The sequence below is a fragment of the Dromiciops gliroides genome, chromosome 3 (assembly GCF_019393635.1).
Source record: "Dromiciops gliroides isolate mDroGli1 chromosome 3, mDroGli1.pri, whole genome shotgun sequence".
In the NCBI taxonomy this organism is placed as follows: Eukaryota; Metazoa; Chordata; class Mammalia; order Microbiotheria; family Microbiotheriidae; genus Dromiciops; species Dromiciops gliroides.
The window spans coordinates 488,204,130-488,227,706 of NC_057863.1; the positions used below are offsets into that span (position 1 = coordinate 488,204,130).

The window sequence follows — 23,577 nt, forward strand, 5'->3', positions numbered from 1 at the left end:
TTAACATATGTATGATATGGATCTGACAATTTGTTTAGTTGCCCAACTGTGCCACTGACTGCATTTATTTCCTTGTCAATAAAGAACTGTGACAAAATGTCAACAAATGTGTGACAAAAAATAAAAAGGAAGAAGCAGCCTAAGCAGAAAGGAAGAGTGAAGAATAGCCAAGTACCCAAGTAATATAAAGAGAACTTGAGGGGAAATCCTCAACACATTGATTGTATTCCCTGTGGCAAACATGAAAAAGAGTCACAAAGGAATGGTAGGCAGGGAGGGGCTGCAATCTGCAACCCTGAAAGAAATAACCACTTATATATAGAAGAGCACAGATCCTTTAGAGTATTCCAGTGATAGCCAGCTTACATAAATCATATTTTTAAATACTAAGAGTGACTACTCAGAACAGACTTAATTGTGGAGTCCCTGCACATTTTATAAGTTAATGACTTTGATGTAATCACTCATTTTCATATCTACTATTCATTAGAGTCATGGTATTTAAAACTGCCTTCACCACAGCACCCCTCACTGATAGGTTCTTATTCCTTCTTAGTTTCATTCATTCATTTCTCTCTCTCCTCTCTCTCTCCTCCCCCCCCCTCATTAATAATATAGCAGTAAAGTCTTAATGGGAGTTGTTGCAAGGATGGGGGTGATTAAATATAATGACTAAAGGACCTTTAATAAGAAGCCCAGTCTTTTAACTCCCCTCTCCAGGGAGAAGTCCCCAATGAGGGAGGCAGATGAGAAGAGAAGGAGGAAACAAAACACAGGAAAATCAGAAGAGAGCCGTTTCTCAGTCTACTTCAAGATCTACTTGAGATCAAACAACCCTCCAAAAGGCTGGATTTTTCTCAAAAGACTAAAAACCACAGAATGGTCAGCTTGTCAGTTTTTCTATTAAATACTGAGCACTTGAACTAGGACAACAACCAAAACATTTAGGTCAGGTCAACATAGCGAAACTAAAGCATAGAGTTACTTAGTGATTCACTTTAGGGCAGAAAACCCCCACAAAAACAAAAAAAAGAACCCAAACAATGAGGCCCCCCAGCACATGCATGCATGCACATGTGCGCACACGCGCACACACACACACACTTAACAATGGGCCCTGATAACATCAGGGCCAATCTGCTAAATGTGTAATAATACCAACTGGCTTTGTCTAATATGTGTTCCTTTAAAGAATGTAAAATGAACATTTTTATATCAAATCACATTTTCCTATTCGCTTTCACTATAATTTCAGAAATATAGTCCCACAAAAAATGTTATGCCCCCAGCTCACAATAAAATTCACACTTAAAAGTCTTAACATTCACTCTAAGGAGCATTTAGTATTTGTGCAGTCTACGGGCATTTAATTTTTCCATATATCCCTTGAAAGAAAAGCTTTTCAAATTTGCCCATATAACATTTCATGCTGATTAAAAGCACATATGCTATATATTACACTAAACAGTAAATTTCTATTTCTTTGGGAATTGTCACTGACATGATGTGACTTGAATGTCTCCACATGAGATAAAAGCCATCATCACATGGGTTACCATTTCTCCAGGTCACAGAAATAACCATTAGAAAAGTTACAAAAAGATCTACACAAGTTCAGTTGTTTTTCCAAATGGTCTGTGTAAAGTACCAAGGTATTCACATCTATTAAAAGGGCCATTGTCTATTGGCACCAAGAGAGTCTTAACTTTGATAAACTGCCTTCCATCAGGTTTAGTACCACATAGTTCCCAGTAGCATTGTGCCAATGGTCCCTTGAATTTCATTTTAGTTAGAGCCCAAGGGTCAGATGCTTTGACTGCTCCAGATGCATTTGAGATTTGTTTCAACATGGAGTTACAATGGCAACACTCACTATGTAGGAGCTAGCTAATTCCTATCATTTATTTAAGGCACTAGCAAGAAACTGTCCCCAAATAGACTTATAAAGGAAGGTTCTCCTGCACCAAAATCTTAACACAAAATGCCTTTAAAATTCTACCCCTTTATAATAACTTTACTTATTTGTCAGCTGGCAACAGAAAATATTGTTGGGGAAGAAGACAAAGGCTGACAGGGAAAATGACATGGAAGGGCTGACTGAATAAGGGAATCGATGGAATGTTGAAAACGGGCAAGGTTGAGAGGTGAAATTCAGAGAGTCAGGGATAAAGGAAGAATACATGAAAGGAAATTTGGGTTCCAACTTCCAACCACTAAGTTTCTAATATGATTTTGAAGGATTAGACATGAGTGAGAAAAAGACTGTGACACAACCACTTTCTGTGAAGTACAAACTGCTTCGAGAAGTTTTTGCCTTCAAAGGTAACAATGCCACGCTTTTCATAAAGACTAAAATTCATTTCAATTGAGGCTCCACTTTTCAAATGCAGTGACATTTAATGTGAGTGGCATTCAGCTTTTAAAAGTTTCACGTGGGCTCTTCAGGTGGTCATTTAATGAGATCTCCACACACAAGCCAATAATAGCAACCATTTACACATTATGACCCCCATTTTTGTTTGACTCTGTGGTCCTGGCAAGCACAGCATTTTAACAAATGGTTGGAAATATGCAGCAAACATTTAAATACCAAATCATACAAGCCTGAGTTACTTTTATTCTACTCCATAAAGAATGAATTCAAAGGATACACACATGCACCACCAGCCAGCTTTTTCATTTTAGAAGTCATTTGGTAATCCAAAAGGTCAATGAAGTCAGAATCTAAAGTCAAACTGAAGAGACTAGCTAAAAACATCCTCAAAGGTAACTTTCTGTTTCTAAATCTTCCAAGGTCTTTGCACACGCAGTTTTAATTATTGTTTGTGGAATTCGAATTCTGGATACAGTAGAAAGATGCTGGATTAGTAGTCAAAGGATCCGGGATTGAATCCTGCAAGAGCTCTGCCACTTCCTGACTGTGTGATATTTACAAATCACTGAAGCTCTCTAAGTCTCAGTCTTCTCATCTATAAAATGGTAAGAATGAGGACTGGACTAGATAATCTCTAAAATCCCATATTGCTTTGAGTTCATGAATCCTATAAACCGACAAGTAGTGGAGAAGATAACACATCCAAAATGCTTTATAAAAGGCATGCTGGACAGGAGAGGATAAAAAAACCCTCCAACAAACATGGGGGATAGCTGTAAAAACAAGGCAAGAATATGCTGTATCAGTTGATTCCTACAAAGAAACAATAAATGCAACAGAAACACCAGCTTAATTAATGTTCTAAGCAACCAGCACAAGAATGAAAAGGCTTTGATAAAGGACAAAATAGAGAAAGGAAGGAGGATGACAGCTTTTTCTTCTAAGTGCTCCCAAATAAATAGCTCAATGGATTTGAGAGAGAGACCGAGACAGAGAGAATGTTTATATGTTGCCTACCCCCCATTAAATTGTGATTTCACTGAGGGCAGGGTCTAGTTCCCCCCCCACACTTTATTTGTACACATAGTAGACTCTTAATAAAGGTTTCCTGACTGAATGCTCTTCCCAGGTCTGAATTCTATGCTTATATAAGGCAGATGATCTGTAAGAAAGGTTGCTTCCTGTTCCAAAATGCTACACTTCTACATATTAAGTATTTCCCTTTCAGGGTTCCACTACATAGTGTTAACTAGAAAGTGGTTTCAATGACAACTGCTGACTGATGAAGTGACAAGCTAACAAAGAGACCTAACATACTGAACTATTTTAAGAAAACTCAATTTGGAGTATAACCAAAACAACCTAAAGATGCTAAAAACTGGTAAAAAGTGAACTTGGAAGAAAAGCCAGATATATATATATATATATATATATATATATATATATATATATATATAAAACAATGTAAAAAGAAGAAAATGTATCCCTAAGAAGAAATAACTCAGTAGTTCCTAAACCACCTACTCTAGCATCACACTAGTCCTTTCTGATTTTCATGATCATTAACACCCAGATCAAGAATACCAATCCTCAGCACCAACCTCAGGTGAAACAGTTAAGTAGTTTCCCCCACCTAAGTTCAATTAAATTCAACAAATATCTATTAAACACCTATTGTGTACAAGCCTAACGCTGGTTATGGGAAGGTAAATAGAGCACAGATTCTGCTCTTAAGAAGCTTACCAGCTAGGAACAATCAATACATATAAATAACTGATACAATGGATAATGTGATGGGTAGAGTGACATGAAATGAAATATTATGAGAAATCAAAGTGTGGAGAGAGAAGTAACTCCTATCTGGTAAGACATGTGTGGGGAAGGGTGTAGCACAGGGGAAATGGAACATGAAGAAAGGCTTCATGGAAGAGGCAGCACCTGAGGTGACATTAGGAAGTAAGAAGGGAACTTCAATACATGGAGGTATGGAGGTGGGGAAGGGAAAGAATCCATTTCAGACATGAGAAAAGACTTGATAATGGAAGAAAGCAACATAAAAAGAGGAGATAGTCATCCAACCAGGCTGGAATGTAGAGTATGTTCAAAGGAATAATAGTATGAGATTAGACTGGAAAGGTGGTTTGGAGTCAGATTGTAGAGGGCTTTGAATGGCAGGAACTAGAGTTCACACTTAATTTGAAAAGTAATAGGGAGCCATGAAAGGTTTTTGTGTTGACCAGTGACATATTCAGATGGTACATTAGGAAGATTACTCAGGCAAAACTGAGAGTAGCAAGAGAATAGATGGGAGACAGGATAATTAGTCAGGAAACTTATAATGGTCCAAGCAAGAAGAAATGAGAGCCTGAATTAGAGTGGTTACAATGGGGCTAAAGTAGAGAAGACAGAAGGAAAAGACATTGTCAAAGCAGAATCAAAAGGAGTTGGTATTCCCCATGTCCCATTCCTAGTTCCCAGCACCTTCATGCACCACCAGTGATTGAAACCTTCTAACTAGACCTACCCAGGTAAAGCCTAACAGTCCTCTTATAACTCCCTTCTCTTCTCTATAACAAGTTACCTGTCCTGTGCCAGATTCTCTCAGTCTTCTATGTTAGATCACAGCTGTCTAATTAATGTGATAATTGGTGATAATGACTTAATGTGTTAACCCTCATAGGGGACATATTTCCATCCTAAATTGTCTTCTGGAGACACAATGTCCTAACTCAAAGGAATGGGAACTCTAGAAACTATAACAGATGGGGAAGGAGGCAGATATTTGTCATTTGGGTGCAGTAGAGCAATATATAAATTGCAATATGAAGTCAACTACCCATTCCAATCTCCCATATTATGCACAGAGAAAATTAAACCCCTACAAATAAAAAATTATTTTAAAATAGTAAGTGGGTAAAAGATTAGATTCATTTAAGAACAAAGCAGACAAAACAAGTTCCAACAGAACAGATTATTTTTGCTATTAAAACCTGAAAATACCCTACATTATAAAATGTCATATCATGATTTGAAGGAATAAATCCATTTGCTTTATTTAATTTGAGGGACAAGTGAAAAAGAATTTTAATTCCAATTCAAACTGTCCTTAATGACAAAAGCAAAAATCTGTCATTTCATTTGGCCCCAGAGTGTGCATATACTACATTAGGATCAGCATTTCTATACTGAGGATGCTCCCCCATGCTCCCTGAGACTTGCAGATGATGCTGAATCAAAAAATGCTCAGAATAAAAGAAAGGACCAAGAGGTGACTCCAAGGAAGATTATAAAATAACAGGACAAGGGGTAGGAAACAACAAACTAGAAATCAGATTGATTTTTTTTAATGCAGGTTACTACAAAGAAAAGATTATGTGAAACACAGCTGTTTGGAAAGAGCACTCTGTGAGCAGTAATGCAGAAAGAAGCCCAGGGCTGAAAGTGGACAGCAAATTATGTAAGAATTTACAATGCAACATGGCAGCTAAAAAGGGAAAAAATGGCCAAAAAAAAAGCCAGTTCTAGGGTACAAGAAAGGACTCACATTATGCACCAGAGAGAGCAATGTCTCTGCATGACCTTGGCAAGTCTGTTTTTGGAATGCTGCATTAAGCTACTGGCCCTTCATTACCAGAAAGAAGCAATATGCAATGGAGAGCTCATGGAAGACTAGCAAAAAAAATTTAACCCTCTCTGGAAGGAGTGAAAGGAAACAGTTCTCCATATTAACTAATGCATTTCTTGATAGTACTTTGAAAGGAGAATGCTGGCTGTGTTATGGTTCCTTCACATATCCTGCCACTTTTTTTTAGCTGGCTGGGGAGGTTTAAAAAAATCCATGAGTGTACAATTGCCACTTTTGCATAAAAGGGGTTCAAAGCTAGGAACAAGGAAGGGTGTCCATTAACTGTGGTTCCTGCTCCTTTAGGACCTGTGTATAGTCCAGTGGCTCTTGTTCCAGCTCGGAGCGGTTGTTAATTAGAACAAGTTCTTTGGGTGGTTCAATTGTAATTCCCAGGTGACCCCCAGATTTCAGGGCCAGACCAGCAGCAAGGTATCAAGCAGAAAACAATTCTGATATCAGGGAGCTGGGTTGAAAGAGCAAGAGAAAGAAGTTGCAGTGGGGATTAAAGAAAATAAAATCAGGAAAATAGCTCAGGAAGCAACTGAGGGAGAAAATATCTGGCCCCACCCCAAAAAACAAAAAAACAACCTTGTACCTATGTCTCCAAGTCCAATAATCAAGAGCAGAGCAAGAAAAAAGTTACACATTGGCACCTAAGACTTATGATGGCTATCAAACATACCTTGTGAGCAACACAGCTAGAGCCATGGGAGATTCTATCTAGTCCCTTCTGGTTATAGCAGTGATTGGAAAGGGGACCACATATCTTCTAGGGGTTTAGTGAAGCCTGTGCCTAAGGAACCTCTTTGTAGGTCCTCTCAAGGTTCTAGAAGGAACTGGGCCATCCGTTTCATTAAAAGTGGGTCGGAGAGGGGCAGCTAGGTGGTACAGTGGATAGAGCACCTGGTCCTGGAGTCAGGAGGACCTAAATTCAAATCCAGCCTCAGACACTTAATACTTACTAGCTGTATGACCCTAGGCAAGTCACTTAACCCCAACTGCCTCACTAAAAAAGAAAAAAAAAGTAAGTGCTTAATAAATGTTTTTTTTTTAAAGTGGGTCAGAGGGCTATGGGACTGTGCATACCCTTTGACCCAGTAATACCACTACTAGGTCTGTATCCCAAAGAGATCATAAAAAAGGGGAAAGGAACCACATATACAAAAATATTTGTAGCAGCTCTCTTTATGGTGGCAAAGAATTGGAAATTGAGGGAATGCCCATCAATTGGGGAATGGCTGAACAAGTGGTAGTATATGAATGTAATGTGCTATAAGAAATAATGAGCAGGCAAATTTCAGAAAAATCTGGAAAGTGGATTGATGCTGAGTGAAGTGAGCAGAACCAGAAGAACATCGTATAGAGTAAGAGCAACATTGTGTGATAATCAACTGTGATAGACTTAGCTCTTCTCAGCAGTGCAATGATCTAAGACAATTCCAAAGAACTCATGATGCTCTCTACATCCAGAAAAAAGAACTGTGGCTTCTGAATAACGATTGAACCATACTGTTTCTACTTTTGTTTTTGTTCTTTCTTTTTTGAGGTTTTTCTCTTTTGCTCTGATTCTTCTTTCACAACATGACTAATGCAGAAATATGTTTAATGTGATTTTACTTATAATCTAAATCAGATTGCTTTCTGTCTTGGGGAGGGGAAAGAAAAGGAGAAAAATTTGGAACTAAAAATCTTATGAAAACAAATGTTGAAAACTATCTTTACATGTAACTGGAAAATAATAAAATACTTTTATGATTTAAAAAAACTTGGGTCAGAGTTTGAGGCTTGCACTTCTGAAAAAGAGATAACCTTTGACAGAAGAGTTAAGACAGTGAAGGAACTAGTTTGGTTAAGGAAGGTAGACAGAGGATTACAGAATTTATATTTTAAAGGGCCTGTAAGTACGGTCTAGTACAAACTGCTCATTTTCCAGATGAGGAAATTAAAGGCCATGGAAGTAAGTTGACTTGTCCAAAGTCACCTAGGTAATTAAGTAGCAGGTGTAAGATTTGAACCCAGGTCCTTCCCACTGCAAATTCAACAATGCTTTTCCTACCACATAGTCTTAGGAAGAGGTGAGAAGGGGGTCAAAGAAAAATGGAAAAATGAAGGGACAGACTGAAGTTTTCCCTTCTAATGCTTCTTCTACTGTGTATTTTGTTATTTGTAACAGGCAGTATCTAACTGGTTGAAACTCAGAATGTGTTTTTTCCATAGAAACAATTTTGTAAATGGTGATTAGGTCCCAGGCCTATTTAACCTATATTATATGTAAAAGTAGAACACTCATAGAAATAATCTTGACTAATTGAGAAAGTAAAGAAAAAAACCAGACTTGGGTTTGAGTCAATTCAATTCAGTTAGCATTTTTAAGGGCCTACTATGTGCCATGTGTGAACCAAGTGTGGATACAAAGATAAAAACTAAACAGTCCCTACCTTCAAGGAGTTTATATTCTACAATATGGAATGTGTATACAGATAAGTAAATTAAAAGTATATATAAAATAGAGCCGTTATGGGGAAGCACTGACAACTGGAAGGGGGCACAGGGTAGGAGGACAAACAGGAAATTCCTCTCATAGGAGGTAGCACTTGAAATCATCTATGAAAGGAGGTAGGGATTGCAAGGGGACAGCTAGGTGGTGACATGGATAGAGTGCCAGGGCCTGGAATCAGGAAGACCCAGGTTCAAATCTGGCCTCAGACACTAACTTTGTGACCCTAGGGAAGTCACTTAACCCTGTTTGCTTCCATTCCTCATCTATAAAGTGAACTGGAGAAGGAAATGGCAAACCATTCTAATAGCTTTGCCAAGAAAACCTCAAATGGGCTTCCAAAGAGTCAGAGACAACTGAAATTACTGAACAACAAAAGGGGTTCCAAGAAGTATAGGTAAGAAAGAAGAATATCTCAGGCATGGGAAACAGCCTGTACAAAGACCCTGAGATGGGAGATAGGATGGTGAGTACCAAAAACAAAAAGTAAGCCAGTTTGGCTAGAATGTAGGACATTAAAGGGTATGTCAGGTACAATAGTATGAAACAATAGTTTGGAGACAGATTGTGGCATTCACCACCAGAAGACTTTGAATGTAACAAGCAACAGGAAGCCACCAAAGTGCTTAGATTTCTTAGCATTCTTAGGAAAGTCACAACTTCTCTGAGGCCATTTCATTATCTTTAAAATGGAGATGATAGTGCATACTTTACCCTCCTCACAATTTTGTGAGGAAAGGTCTTGTAAACCTCAAATCTCTAAGAAAACATAAGTCAACCTTACTTAATAATATTGCTTCGATGGGTGAAAAAAGATTGGCATTGAACCCAATATAGCATACCAGAAACATATCTTTTGCACCAGTGATAGCAGGTGGCCTCCCTGGAAGCAGCATGGGAGAGAGGAACATACCCAGTGTGATGGCCAGAGACACAGATTCATAAGTGATAGAACTTTTTTTTTTAACTCTCTCTCTACATGGCTCTGTATACATACAAGCATACATAAGAGAAGAAGCCTCTTTCTGTAGTCACAGAAGTCACTTCCCTCACTCTTAGGGGTCCTGGAAGGAAAAGGGTAACAACCCCCTAGGATGAGGAAGAGTTCCAAACACCAACTCCCCTAATAATTGTTTGTATGTGCAGGGAACCAGAAGTCACTACCTACCTATGATACATTTGACATGAGAAGAGAAGCAATGTAAAGAGTAAGAATCATGACAATGCCAGACTTGGAGGTCTCTTCCCAGCTTCTCTCAGCCAGGAACTGGGCAGCACTTGCTTCAGAAGTTTCTTTTGGAGGGGGGAGGGCAGGGCAATGAGGGTTAAGTGACTTGCCCAGGGTCACACAGCTAGTAAGTGTCTAAGGCCAGATTTGAATTCAGGTCCTCCTGATTCCAGGGTCAGTGCTTTATCCACTGCACCACCTAGCTGCCCCTATTAGTTTCTAAAGTATGGCTTGTGGGGACGAGTACAGATAAGATCTGGTGGGTAAGAGATAAAGCCATGTATCAAGGTTATGTCTGTCTGATTGTAAAGGCTGTGCTGAGGCATTTCTGAGCCTGAAGGAGGACTAATATATATATATATATATATATTTTTTTTTTTTGGTCGAGGCAATGGGAGTTAAGTGACTTGCCCAGGGTCACACAGCTAGCAAGTGTCAAGTGTCTGAGGCTGGATTTGAACTCAGGAGCTTCTGAATTCAAGGCTGGTGCTTTATCCACTGTGCCACCTAGCTGCCCCGAGGACTATATTCTTAACCTTCTCCTTAGTGTGTAGTTTTTGACCCCACTCCTATCAAGGAGCAGAGAGCAGTTTTAAATTAAACTATTGACGTCTCAGAAATATAGGCTATATAGAGAGATGAGCTAGATATAGACATTGTGTGTGTATGCATATGTGTATATACACATGCACACATCTTTCATATGCTTTAAAGCCCTAGAGCCCTATAACCCATGACTTTGGCCATACCACTCCAAAGGCTGTCATGTATGACTCATACAGTGAGTTTGGCTACCCTACTCTATGATCATAGGATTCAGAGCTGGAAGAGATCACAGAAATAATTTTGTCCAACCCACTCATTTTCCTAAAAATCTGAACAGCCAAATAAAAAGAGTTTTCAGAAAACTGAAGGCCAAAAGTATAAAGGCTAAGGAGAAAAATAAATTATATGTGGGCTATATAACTAAAGCTAGTGAGAAAGGGGAAGCCTGGGATAAGAAGAAAGGTGGGGCAGTGGGAGAATACTTTAAAATAATTAAACCTAGTCTGAGAGAAAAAAAATGTGAATGAAAAATCTCAACCAAGTAGAGATCAAAGAGACTGAATTCACTACTGATTTTCCCCCATGATTTCTAAATTCCAAAATGTTGTGGAATGAATGCAAAAACATTTGCTTGGTTGCATATTTGGTCCTGGTAACGTACTTTCTTATTCATGGAGAACCACATTTAATGCACATGTAAATCAGGGAAAGACATTCTTTCTGACCCCCCAACATCATATACTACATATGTATTCACTAACTTACTATAGTAAAATTTTGTGCACAGGATGACACAAGTTTAGAGTAGGGACATCATCTAGTCAACCATTTCCTTTTACACATAGAGAAACTGAAGTCCAGAAATATTAAATGATTAGTCCAAGGTCACAGGGAATAAGGCACAAATCCAGGTCCTTGGATTCCAAACCCAGTGCTCTCTTACCACTCCACCACATTGCCTATATCACCTTCTCACTGGAATATCCTAGAAGCTGGAACTTTAGCAAATATCTCTCTTATTCCTGGTGTTACTATTTATGAACCTGAGGTCCTGAATTACAAGGTCCTGAAGTGCTTTCTGAATCATCAAAGAAAATGCTTTCTCTAGGCTGGTTTGAGTATTAAATATATTTTACTGTGTTCATTTCCTTTGGAAATTGGTCATTCACAAGGCTGTATGGGGTAAGCCTCTATTAACCAAAATATTTGGTTAACTACAACATCCCATTTCCTGATCATGCTGGATATCAGATAGCTTACCTATTGACCTGTAGCATTCTTTTTCATTTGAGCTGCCTTCCTTTAAGAACTCCATGAACTCTCAGATTCTGTGATTTTATATGACAAGTTTGAACTTCTACTATCAGAAACAATTGAACAAAAGATATTGGTAGGTTTTTAAGGTCAAAGTTCCCTTTGATTAGCACCTAGCACAGTACTCACTGCACAAACCCACGGCTTTAACAAGAGCTGTGTGCAAAGAGGAAAAGGTGAACATGTCCCAAAGAACTCCAGAAGGGCAAAATCACCAGCTTCCGACCCAACATGCCCATTGGGAGGGGGCATTTCTAGGATTGCTTACCCAAAGTTCTCTGTCCTCACAGCCCACTATGGAACTGGAATTTCCATTAGCTCACTCCCTGTTGCACAATAGAACAAGGCAATAGATCCAGAACACTGGACTTGGAGCCTCAGAAACTTACAAGTCACTTAACTTCTCTGCATTTTAGTATCCTTACCTATAAAATGGCAATAATAATAGCACCTACTTTCTGGGGTTATTGTGAGGATCAAATGAGATAGCACATAGAAAGCACTTTGCAAATTTTAAAGTCTTATACAGATACCAGATATTATTATTATTTGGTGGATTTACATTGCCATGGTTCAAATCATATCTTTTAATCACTATATCTAGTAAAAAGCCAGATGTTCTGTTTAGAAGTTAGTTCCATCCTTTACCACCAGGGTTTCAAGCACATTCCACAATCTATGAGAAAATATATGACAATACAATATGGAGAAAACTATGTGTTCATATAGTTCAGTGATGGGTCAAAAAAAGTCAATTAATTAAAGCCTTCATTATAAGTTAGACAAACTAGCTGTTTGGGAGCAAATTATTTCTTTTTTAAAATTCAATTAAATACCTACTATTGTGCCAGGCACTCTTGTAGGCACTGGATTTATAAAAACAAAAAATTAAATGGTCCTTGCCCCTCCAGGGGCATTTTTGCTAAAAGGTGATTAATGGGCATTTAAGAACTGAAATATTTTCAGCTATAAAGTGCTCAATAAAAGCAAATAAGTCTTTTTTTTCATTATAGGAAACAGTAACTCCTGGCTACATTATAACACCAAAGTTTCATAAGTACTTACTATTGACTCCTTTTGTGTTTTGACAATACTCAAATATTGATGACTGATACTAAGAATGATTGGGCCATAACACCTGGCCTGGTACTGTTTCTAAGAATAAAGATGCTAAATTTATGCTAATACCCTGGCCCACTTCCAATACATGTAAAGATATTAGTTTTCAAACATACCTTACCTAATCCCTTCCACTAGTTCTAATGAAGTAAGATATTCTCTTTCCATTCTAAAAATGTTATATGCACTAACCACAGCATACTATTCAACATATTCAAGCCTAGAGTTGTCCATGCTTTTTTTTTTTTTTTTTTTGCCTGTACCTCTGATTTCATCAGCTTGGGAAATTCCACCCAGCAGTGAAGAGGAGCAATTCATTTCTAACCTATAGTGATAGAATTACATTGTTGTTTGTATCTTTTCTCCCCTATTAGACTGTGAGCTCCCTGAGTATCTTTCTACTTTCTTCATAACCCCAGCACTTAGCACAGTGCTTGGCACATAATAGATACTTAATAAATGCTTGTTGAGTGGGGCAGCTAGGTGGAGCATTGGATAAAGCACCAGCCCTGGATTTAGGAGGATCTGAGTTCAAATCCGGCCTCAGACACAACACTAACTATGTGACCCTCAGAAAGTCACTTAACCCTCATCGCCCTGCCCCTAAATAAATTAATTAATTAATTATTGTTGATTTAATTCACTCGAGCCATTGAAAGTTTAAATGGATTGCCCTTAGTTACATAATTAATATGTGTCAAGGCTGACCTATCTACTATTCCATAATTTCATGTTCAAATAGTGGAGGATAATCCTGTCTGGATATACCTCTTATGTTCATGAAAAAATAACATTTCTCAACTCCAAGCTGTCATTTCATCTTTTTCATTTTTAAATATTAGCAGAACTAGCATCTCCACTAACTCTCTGGAGAGTTATTGGGCCATTAAGTCCACTGGTCAGACTGTACCTAATATAAGGGTAAATTATGAGACAATAACTCAAGGTTGGGAATATAAAGTTAATCCACAAAACCAAGTTACTTGTTTAAAATTGCATTTTCTGTTCTCAAAGAGTTAACTGGGGCAGCTAGGTGGCACAGTGGATAGAGAAACAGCCCTGGAGTCAGGAGGACCTGAGTTCATATCTGGCCTCAGACACTTGACACTTACTAGTTGTGTGACCCTGGACAAGTCACTTAACCCCAATTGCCTCACCAAAAAAAAAAAAAAAAAAAAAAAGAGTTAACTGGCCTTACAGAAGTAACTACTGAATTCCCAGGGATGGAGTAACCTTGCCTCACCATGGAATCAATCTTAATGCCAAGGTTTTTTTCTATTGGCTAGGGGTAGACAGAAATTCTGCTTCCCTCATGAATTTTAGTTCAATGAGCCTTGTGCCATTTCAGAAGAGCTAAAGACAAGTTTGTTTTTCTTTAAACTATAACTTTAATATTATAGTCAGTGTCAGGGGCAGCTAGGTGGCACAGTGGATAGAGCACTGGCCCTGGATTCAGGAGGACCTGAGTTGAAATCCGGTCCTTGACACTTACTAGCTGTGTGACCCAGGGCAAGTCACTTAACCCCAATTGCCTCACCCAAAAACGAAAAAACAAACAAAAATGAAATATTATAGTCAGTGTGACTTCTACTTCAGCAAATCATTTGAATCCATCTCCTCTTCTCTATTACCATTGCCATAACTAGTCAGGCTCTCATTAGTATCCACGTAGAGCACTGAAATTGCTTTCTATCAAGTCTCCTTCTACTATCTTCACAAATACTCCTACCCCATAAAACTAGCATCCATCCTTCACATAAAAGGCTAATTGTTTTTGTACATGAATCTAGATTATGCAAGAATCTTAAACAAAATTCCTCTGCCCAAAAATGTTCATTGAACAAATTATGATATATGAGTGTGATTGAATACTATTGTGCCGAAAAAAATGACAAAGGGAATGGTTCCAGAAAAACCAGGGAAGACTTTATGAACTGATGCAAAGTGAAGTGAGCAGAACCAGAACATTTTATACAATAACAACAATATTGTAATAAAAAAACAACTTTGAAAAACCTGGGAACTTTGATCAGCACAATAACCAAACAGTTCCAGAAGATTCATGATGAAACATGCCTTTCACCTCCAGATAAAGAGGTGATGGATTCAGAATGCAGATTGAGACCTTTCTTTTTTTTCTTTTTGGCCGTGACCAAATGGCCATAGTATGAATTTGTTTTATTTATAAAACAAATGTTTGGACAAGGGTTTTTGTTTTTCTTGCTTTCTGAATTCAGGAGAGAGGAACCATGAGAAAAGAAGTGAAAGTAGCCTTCCATTGTCTATTGAATGAAGTATAAAAATAATTAGCTTAGTGAGTCTCTCGCAATCTGATACCACCTTTCCTTTCAACTATAGCTAATATTACTGCCCCCTATGAACTCTGTGTTCCCACCAATTTCAACTACTCCCTACCCCAAGTCAAAGCTATATACCTTGAACACTTTCCCCTTCCCTCTTTGCCTATTGAATTCTTAAACATTCTTTGAAATATAATTAATATGTCACTTCCTCCAGTTTTCCTCAGTTGCTCCAATTCATAGTAACCCTTCCCCTTTTAGATTTTTTATGGCATCTTGCTTTGTACATCTTTTATACATGTCTCAAGTATGATTTTATATGATCATTATCTGTGTGTCGTATCATCATACATAACTGTGGGGGGCACATCTTATCTGAATTTAGTATCTCCCCCAGAGCCTAGCATCACATTCTGCTTAGTAAGCATTTACTAAACATTTATTATTTAAATTAGATGTATTTAATAATGTAATACTTGCTATTTCCTTTCTTCTGCTAACTTTCTCGCAATCCAAATTAGATCTTTTAATCACTCATCTAATTCTTTCTCTCTCTCCACCTCTATAATGAGCTCTTGTTGTTGCTTGTCCTTCATTCTTGAAGAGGACCATGACATCAGGAAAATGATGTCATGACTTGTAGTGGATTGGATTTAAGTGAGGGAAAGCTGTGCAAAGTCACCAGCCTCACTCTCTCCTCCAGAGACATCTGAGTCCAATAGCAAGATATACATCAGGAGGATGGGAGATGGCCCAGGATGTTTGAGGCAATGGGGTTAAGTGACTTGCCCAGGGTCACAGAGCTAGTAAGTGTCAAGTGTCTGAGGTTGGATTTGAACTCAGGTCCTCCTGATTGAAGGGCCAGTGATTATTCCCTCTTCCTGCTCCTATATTCTCATTTTTATCCAGGTCAGGGGTTCTTAGTCTTTTTGTGTGTGTCCTGAAGCAGTCTGGTGAAATTGATGGACCTCTTCTCAAAATAATGTGTTTAGTTACATAAAATAGAATACATTCCCTTTGTAAAGATAATAAATTATACTGAAACATACTTATCAGAACTTTACAAAAACTCATGAACCCCAGATTAAGAATTCCTGATCTTAGGGGGCAGCTAGGTGGCACAGTGGATAGAGCACCAGCCCTGGAGTTAGGAGTACCTGATTTCAAATCCGGCCTCAGAACATTGACACTTACTAGCTATGTGACCCTGGGCAAGTCACTTAACCCCAATTGCCTCACCCCCCCCCAAAAAAATTCCTGATCTTGGTTTAAGCATAGAAAAATGACAAAATAGACAAAAGCTTTCTATCCTTAACCTGCTCAGTCTCCCTCTTCCCCTGCTCTACACTCAAGCCACTAATAAAACTCTTGTATGCCCATTGTGTGTGTGTGTGTGTGTGTGTGTGTGTGTGTAGATTAGAGAACATGTTTTATAGTGGTATGCTGCAAGAAAACTCATAAGATGCAGCAGATGAACATGGGAAAGAAAGAAGGGTGGTTCTTCCCTTAGACTCCTGCCTACATGTTCTCAGTCAAGGCCAAGGCAGGTACACCCAGTCCCATACCCATGTATTTAATGTAGCACATGAATAAATTGCTAAAAGTTTCTAAATTTTAAAAGTTTTTCTATAGGAAAATTATAATGGGAAAAAATAGTCTGTTGTTGATTTTCCTCAGAACAGACACTGAGATAGTATAGTTCCTATCATCCCCAAAAGCAAGCATTTTTCTCAAGCAGGGGATGAAGAAAGGCCTCTTTCATCTCCTCTAGATTCTCCCCTTTGTCCAGATTTAAACATTAGTGAAGGAGACTATCCACTCCTACAGGAGTGGGGTATCCCTAATTCATAGTTTGTTTACACTAAATGGGTTTAGGAAAGCCAGTGTGGATTCCTATGAGATGCACCAGACCAGCATTCTCTTGCCTCATCCCAACTACATAACCCTATGTGAGGTTGTATGGAGGCTTCATGGAGACAATTGTGACCATTCCTGAGCAGTTTTCTGCAGCCTTGTGGAAGAGTTGGACAAAATAACTTCAACAAACCCAAAGAATGTTTGTCAAAAGCAAGGTGAGTGTTCTGCAATCAAAATCTTATCTCTAGTCTGAAATCTGTCCATTATTTAGCATGCTAGACCACAAGCCCTAAAAACTACTGTTTTCTAAACTGCCAGCATCATTGAACAATCATAAAACTGCTGACTCTTCCCTACAACCAATGTGTATAAATACAACTACAGCTGGGTGGCACAGAGCAAAGAGTGCCAGACCTGAAATAAGGAAGAATCATCTTCCTGAGTCAAATATTACCTCAGACACTTAATAGCTGTGTGACCTGGGGCAAGTCACTTAACCCTGTTTGCCTCAGTTTCCTCATCTGTAAAATTAGCTGGAGAAGATACTCCAATATCTTTGGCCAAAAAAAAAAAAAAGTCCAAATGAGGTCATAAAGAGTCAGAACTGAAAAATGAGTGAACAACAACACAAATACAACTGTAGACACAGAAATCACCACTGAGTTCTCATTTACTACAAAACAGTCCCTGCCCCCTGAATGATTTGTACCTCAGACTAACACACTTTCATGGAATTGTAGAAATAACAAAAGTAGAAAAGGGTGATAAAATGTCTAGATATACTTAATAAGAAGATGCTTGCTCACCATGGATAAAAACAGGGCCAGATATATTATAAAGTAAAGCACTTACTTTTTTAAAATTATTGCAAAATTGAGAGGTAGCATGACATAATGGCTACAGAGATGGACTTGGAGCCAGGAAGACTTGGGCTCAAGGTCCACTTGAGACATATACTAGATATGTGACCCCTGGCAAGTCAGTTAACTTCCCAGCATCCCAAGGAACCCAATAAGACTAAAAGTTGTGGGGCAGCTAGATGGCTCAGTGGATAGAGCACCGGCCCTGGAGTCAGGAGTACCTGAGTTCAAATCCGGCCTCAGACACTTAACACTTACTAGCTATGTGACCCTGGGCAAGTCACTTAACCCCAACTGCCTCACTTAAAAAAAAAAAAAAAGAATAAAGACTAAAAGTTGTAGAAAAGTTGCTATTCAGCATTGATAGAAGGAGCTTCATCACTGGGATTTCCCTCTAACAATTAAATAATAATTCTGGACCAAATGTTACTTATTTTTACAAAATCTAACCTATACTATATCTCAGGTGAAGCTAGTTCTTAATTTATGTAAATTCTGGGTTGTTTTTTTAATTGAAGGTATATCCACTAACAAGAAATCAACTCACAGTTCAAAATTCCATCCGAGCCTGTCAAACACCATATGCCATTCCAAACAACATGTGAGGTTCAACTTATATGGACCATTATTGTCTGTGATCTGAGGCTCTTAGTCCACATTTCTTCTAAGGTTTCCCTAATAGATATTTGTTATTTTTTATATAATGATGTATATAGAGATAGAAAAGTGGTGTTTATAAAGAGGTATCCCCAAGTACTATGTGAAGGTCATTTTCATTTCTTCTGACTTGGATACCCCAAGGACCTTCCCATCTAGAACTGTTAGGCTTTTTGTATTTTCAAATGATGAAAATTCTTATATTTTAGTTAAATTTAGACTAAATGTCCTTCATACTTATAGTATAAAACCATGATTATGAATAATTATTTTACTAAAATTAATATGTTTATTCATGCATGCAGCAAATATTTATTAAATACTTCTTGGTTGCTAATTCCTATGCTAAGAGCCTGGAGAGATACAAAAGCTAGTTCCTGCCCTCTATGGGTTTGTGATCTAAAAGGGAATTTAAAACATGCAGCAAAAGTAATTGCAATATTCCCAAATTCTTCTTCAAGGATGAGAATTATAGCAGATCTAAACCCACCTTCCCTTCCCTCCTTTCATAATGAAAATTATTTGTGGTTTGAAATTCAGTTTTAAACTCACTTTTTCATCCACATTCAATTTTTATCGAGATGCCTGAAAAGAAAGACTTTTAATAACTTGCAAAAATAGCTTCCATTCAAAACCAGATGAAGCATTATTTCCATACTTGCAGATTTTCAGCATAGAGGAATAATGAAGATGGTTTGGTGCATGAAGCACTTTTGCCCAAATTTAAGAGCTTGCTTGGTATATATCACGTGGATTCAAAAATAATGTCCATTTACAACTAAATGGAATGTTTTCCACTTCGTACATAAAAGTAAGCACTTTAACTCTTCTTCAGAATAAATATTTTGCCATTGAGAGCTTTTTTTTACATCTTAAGAAAATGTAGTGCAAGGTGATTAAGAGGACACACAGATAGGCAATGCCTCTCAGAATACTTACTGATCCATACAGCTCCCCTTTCTCATTCATTCCAAGGTATAGTCCACTGTCCACGCCTCGAATGCTGACCAGACCTACTGCTATGCTGATAAATTCCAGAATGCCTTTTTTTAAAAAAGGAAAAAAAGGACAAGTCAGCGTATACATAAATTTCCTCAGAAATGTATAGACTCTAAATGGCATCAAATCTAGCTCACTATTTAGAAAAATATCTTCCAAGAGTTAAAGAAGTATATTTTGATTTTAAAAATAATTATAACAAAAGAATTGGCTTTAACAAGTTTTTCAGTATGACAACCAAAAGATAAATCTTGAACATTTTCCCAAAATTTTAACTGAAATGAATAGCTTAATATTATACAACTTACCAGCATCCTGATTTGTGCCCAAAATAACAAATTCCCTGAATAAAATACTAAGTATGTAGATGGATGCCCACACCTATGAATGCTAATTATCCTGTGAAATGTTTGCCAAATAAACCCACAAAAGGCATTTTCTAATTAACTAAAATATTATTCTATAATCAGATAGATAAAGATACTATCAGAGAATGAAGCACATATGGATCAAGGACAGATTTCCTCTCAAAATGTTGTCTTGTGTCCCCACACAAACATAACAGAGATTATTTAGATTATGATTAGTCTCAGAGAAAAATCACCTACTTCCCTATTTTTGTTTTGCTAAAATTAGCCTTGAAAATTAGAATATTCTTGTTTTATCCCAAAGATTAATGTTTCTGCAAATTTTTCATTTTTCTCTTACATTTTATCTGAAATTCAAAGAGGTATGTGGACCAGTCACATAATACCATGTTCTACATCAAAAAAGTAATTCTTTATTCAGATTCAATAAGCATTTATTAGCAGCCTGCACTGTGCTAAGCATTGGTAATTTTTTTAAATCATAAAATAGTTCCTGCCCTCAAGGAATTTAAATCTACTGGACACAGTCCAGCATCTTCAGAAATCAGCATTCAACTTTGCCATTACCTTCCTTTACTGAAATTTACTTCCCTACCACCACCCCATCTAAGCACAGAGCTGGAATTTTACTGAAACAAACCTAAATGACCTTTCTAATTGCCTGTAAGGTAACTAGCTCACAATACTGATTGGGCAAGGCAAATACAGAAGTAACATAATTGTACTCAGTCATTTCCTCATTGATATAATAAACCTACAGTGCATCATTTAGAATTGCTGCATTCTAGCATAGTTTAATACTGAGCAACTTATAAAAAGAAAACCTTCAATTATTTAAAATTTTACTTACATTTAACAGTAAAGGGACTAAGTTTAACACTGCACTGTAGGCATTCCCATGTGACTAATAAAAAAGCACTTACATGGATTTTTAAACAATTAATTTTGCATCTCTAACAAAATAGACTGTGTGGTAATCAATAGCAGACATGGACCACATAAATCTAATAAAGCCTAGGATAAAGCCCCAAGAGAAAATTTCATATCAAAGCAATATAAAGATAAAAATTGTTTCTTATGAGGAAGTATTTGTAATTCCTTTATGGTTTGCACAGTATTACAAATACTGAAAGTCTAGTATTTAGAGTGTCTGCCAACATAGGCAGTATATTTGTACCATATTGTTTAATGAAATTTGACATACTTTGTGAGAAAAAACATGAGAAATTATTTTTTAAATTATGTTTGTAATATAATAAATTATAGATGGCAGGAGTACCTTGAATAAAGCCAATTTATTGATTCCTCCTTACTTCACAAAGATGTTGTAAGGTCAATTGAGGTAATATCACTACATATGGGATGTCATTTTATATAATTTACACTCCTATTTTCAACCTAAGTGATTATTTTTATTTTATTGAATTACCCATACACATACAAGGTGTGCAACCTAATTTCTGAATTTCAAAGTAATAGAAATGCTGAATCAAATGGCAAATATGCTTAGCAGTCCCATTCCGCCAAAGCTTTTTCAGCCTGTTAAAAAATACCACCAAAGATAGCATATGCCACAACTAATGTTCAACAATAGGCTAATGTCTAAAACTACCCAGGGGACTGGCTAATGTTCAGTTTTCATGGGAAATGAAAACAAAAGAATCCCCTTGTTTCCTTTGAGGGCCAACAATTCACTAGGTCAATCAGAAAGAACAGTTATGAAATCAAAGTATGTTGATTATAGTCTGACATAAGTGTTATCCTTTAGGTTTAACATCAAACATTAGCAAAAACTGTTCCTTCAGTCTAACATATACAACAACAATGAAAGTTAGGGCAAAAAAAAAAATTCCAAAACTAAAAAAATCTTTCACCAGTTCTGCCTCTCACAGTAAGTTTTTATGTCTAAAGAATATTACAACTCACATTATTATAGCACTTTAAGCCTATGAAGTATTTTCATATTCTGATTTGATACTCCCAATTATTCTGTGCTGCAGGCTTATCTCCATTTTATAGGTAAAAAATACTTAAACTTAATCTTACATAAAATAATTGTTTTTAATATTTCTGTCACCAAAATGACTTAATAGACCTGATTATGTTGTTATAATTTACATATAACTCTGCCTTTAGCAGATACCCAATAATTGCTTTTTTTGTTGTACTTAATTCATTAATGGCAGAGTTGAAAGAACAGAGGAACCTGGGAATCTGATAGAATGAGGAACTGGAGAATTACTTGATCCCCACCCTCTACCCCACCAGTTTTTCTGCTTGTTTGTTCTTTGGTTCTGTTTGTTTACAGAGTATAAAAGATATATATAAAGAAAAGGCCTTGCTATTCTCTGAAAGGCATCCTGGGCATATAGCTACCTTTATACTTTGATAGTTACTTAAACAAACTTCATTAACATACATTGTTCAAAAATTTCTCCAAAAATAAAAAAGTGTACTCTTTACTAGATTAGATCAACTCAGTTATTGTGTCTGGTATTTGGTAACTGAGTTATTTAATAGTATCAAAATGAAGATAAAATATATCTTAAAAGTCCAGTCTAATCACTGGGGATCTGGAAATAAGTACTTCTTGACAAGTACACATGTAAACGGGCAGTTTTAGAATAGCATGTGTGTTGAGTAATTAGTAGTGAGCACCCACATGTTTGAGATTAGAACAGGGACATGAGTCAAAATGTCTCTACCAAATGAACCTCACCCTATTCCAGCTCACTAGCCCAAACTAACACATACAAATATATTGTACATCTTATTCTCGCCTATAGCATAGTTATTTATGTACATGCTTCATTCCCTTCCATTAGATGGTAAGCCTCTTCTGTGTCACAGCTACCCCTGTATCCCAGTCCTGAACACAATATTTTGTACACACTAAATGACTGATATTTGTTGAATTGAACTGAAAAGTGGACCACTGGATCTCAGAATTTCCTACTTGTAAATTAATGTGGCCAGGACAGCTAGGTGGCACAGTGGATAAAGCACGGACCCTGGATCCAGGAGGACCCGAGTTCAAATCTGGCCTCAGACACTTGACACTTATAGCTGTGTGACCCTGGGCAAGTTACTTAACCCTCATTGCCCCACCAAAAAAATGTGTAAATTAATGTGGCCATCAAGTCTAACACCAACCCTTGCCTGAAAAAGGAATCTCCATTACCTTGTACCCAAGAAGTAATCATATGACCCCTGCTTGGAAAACTCTAATGAAGAGAAACCCACTACCTACAAAGCATCCTTTTCCATCCTAGATAGCTCTAATCCTAGGAAGTTTTTCCTGACACTGAGACTCAATAGATTTGGACATTTTGCAGCCAACATAATGCATAGTTTCCAGCATCTTTATTAAGTTAGAATTTCTTCCCAAAGTCAGAAATTATTTAGCAATACATGCTATTCAATATAAGGGGAAAAGTTTTATTATATTTGCCTTTCTTCACCAAGCTTTTCCTTTCTTCTAGCTATCACTTTTTGTAGTAATTATACAAAATTACTAGTAAAGGGTCACATGGAAATTCACCTCAGGAAAAATGTAAGGACACCTTTATGGGCAAGCAGAGAAACTATGCATACTAAACAGAATTTAAAAATTTTGCTGGATCTTCCTTCATATTCTCACTGGCAATGTTGCTGGGATGGGAGAAACAAGAGTTACAATTCAGATCACTGCAATGCCCAAGCATGGTGAGATAGGCAATTCTACCTCACACCTGGGTACAAAAAGGGCATCCTCCAGCACTTGTACACCAGCTCGGAAAATCAGACTCAGTGTGGTAAAGATTGCGGGTGGAAGGGAATTCAAGAGTCCATAA

At 37.3% G+C, this 23,577-nt stretch overlaps 1 protein-coding gene across 1 annotated transcript in view; it reads right to left on the reverse strand.

Annotated features, from left to right (window-relative positions):
- Nucleotides 1-23,577, reverse strand: part of FGF9 (fibroblast growth factor 9) — a 43,005-nt gene that overhangs the window by 10,254 nt on the left and 9,174 nt on the right. The window contains exon 2 of the mRNA XM_043999158.1: nucleotides 19,317-19,420. Coding sequence (XP_043855093.1) covers nucleotides 19,317-19,420 — 104 coding nt within the window. The remainder of the gene's footprint in view (nucleotides 1-19,316; nucleotides 19,421-23,577) is intronic.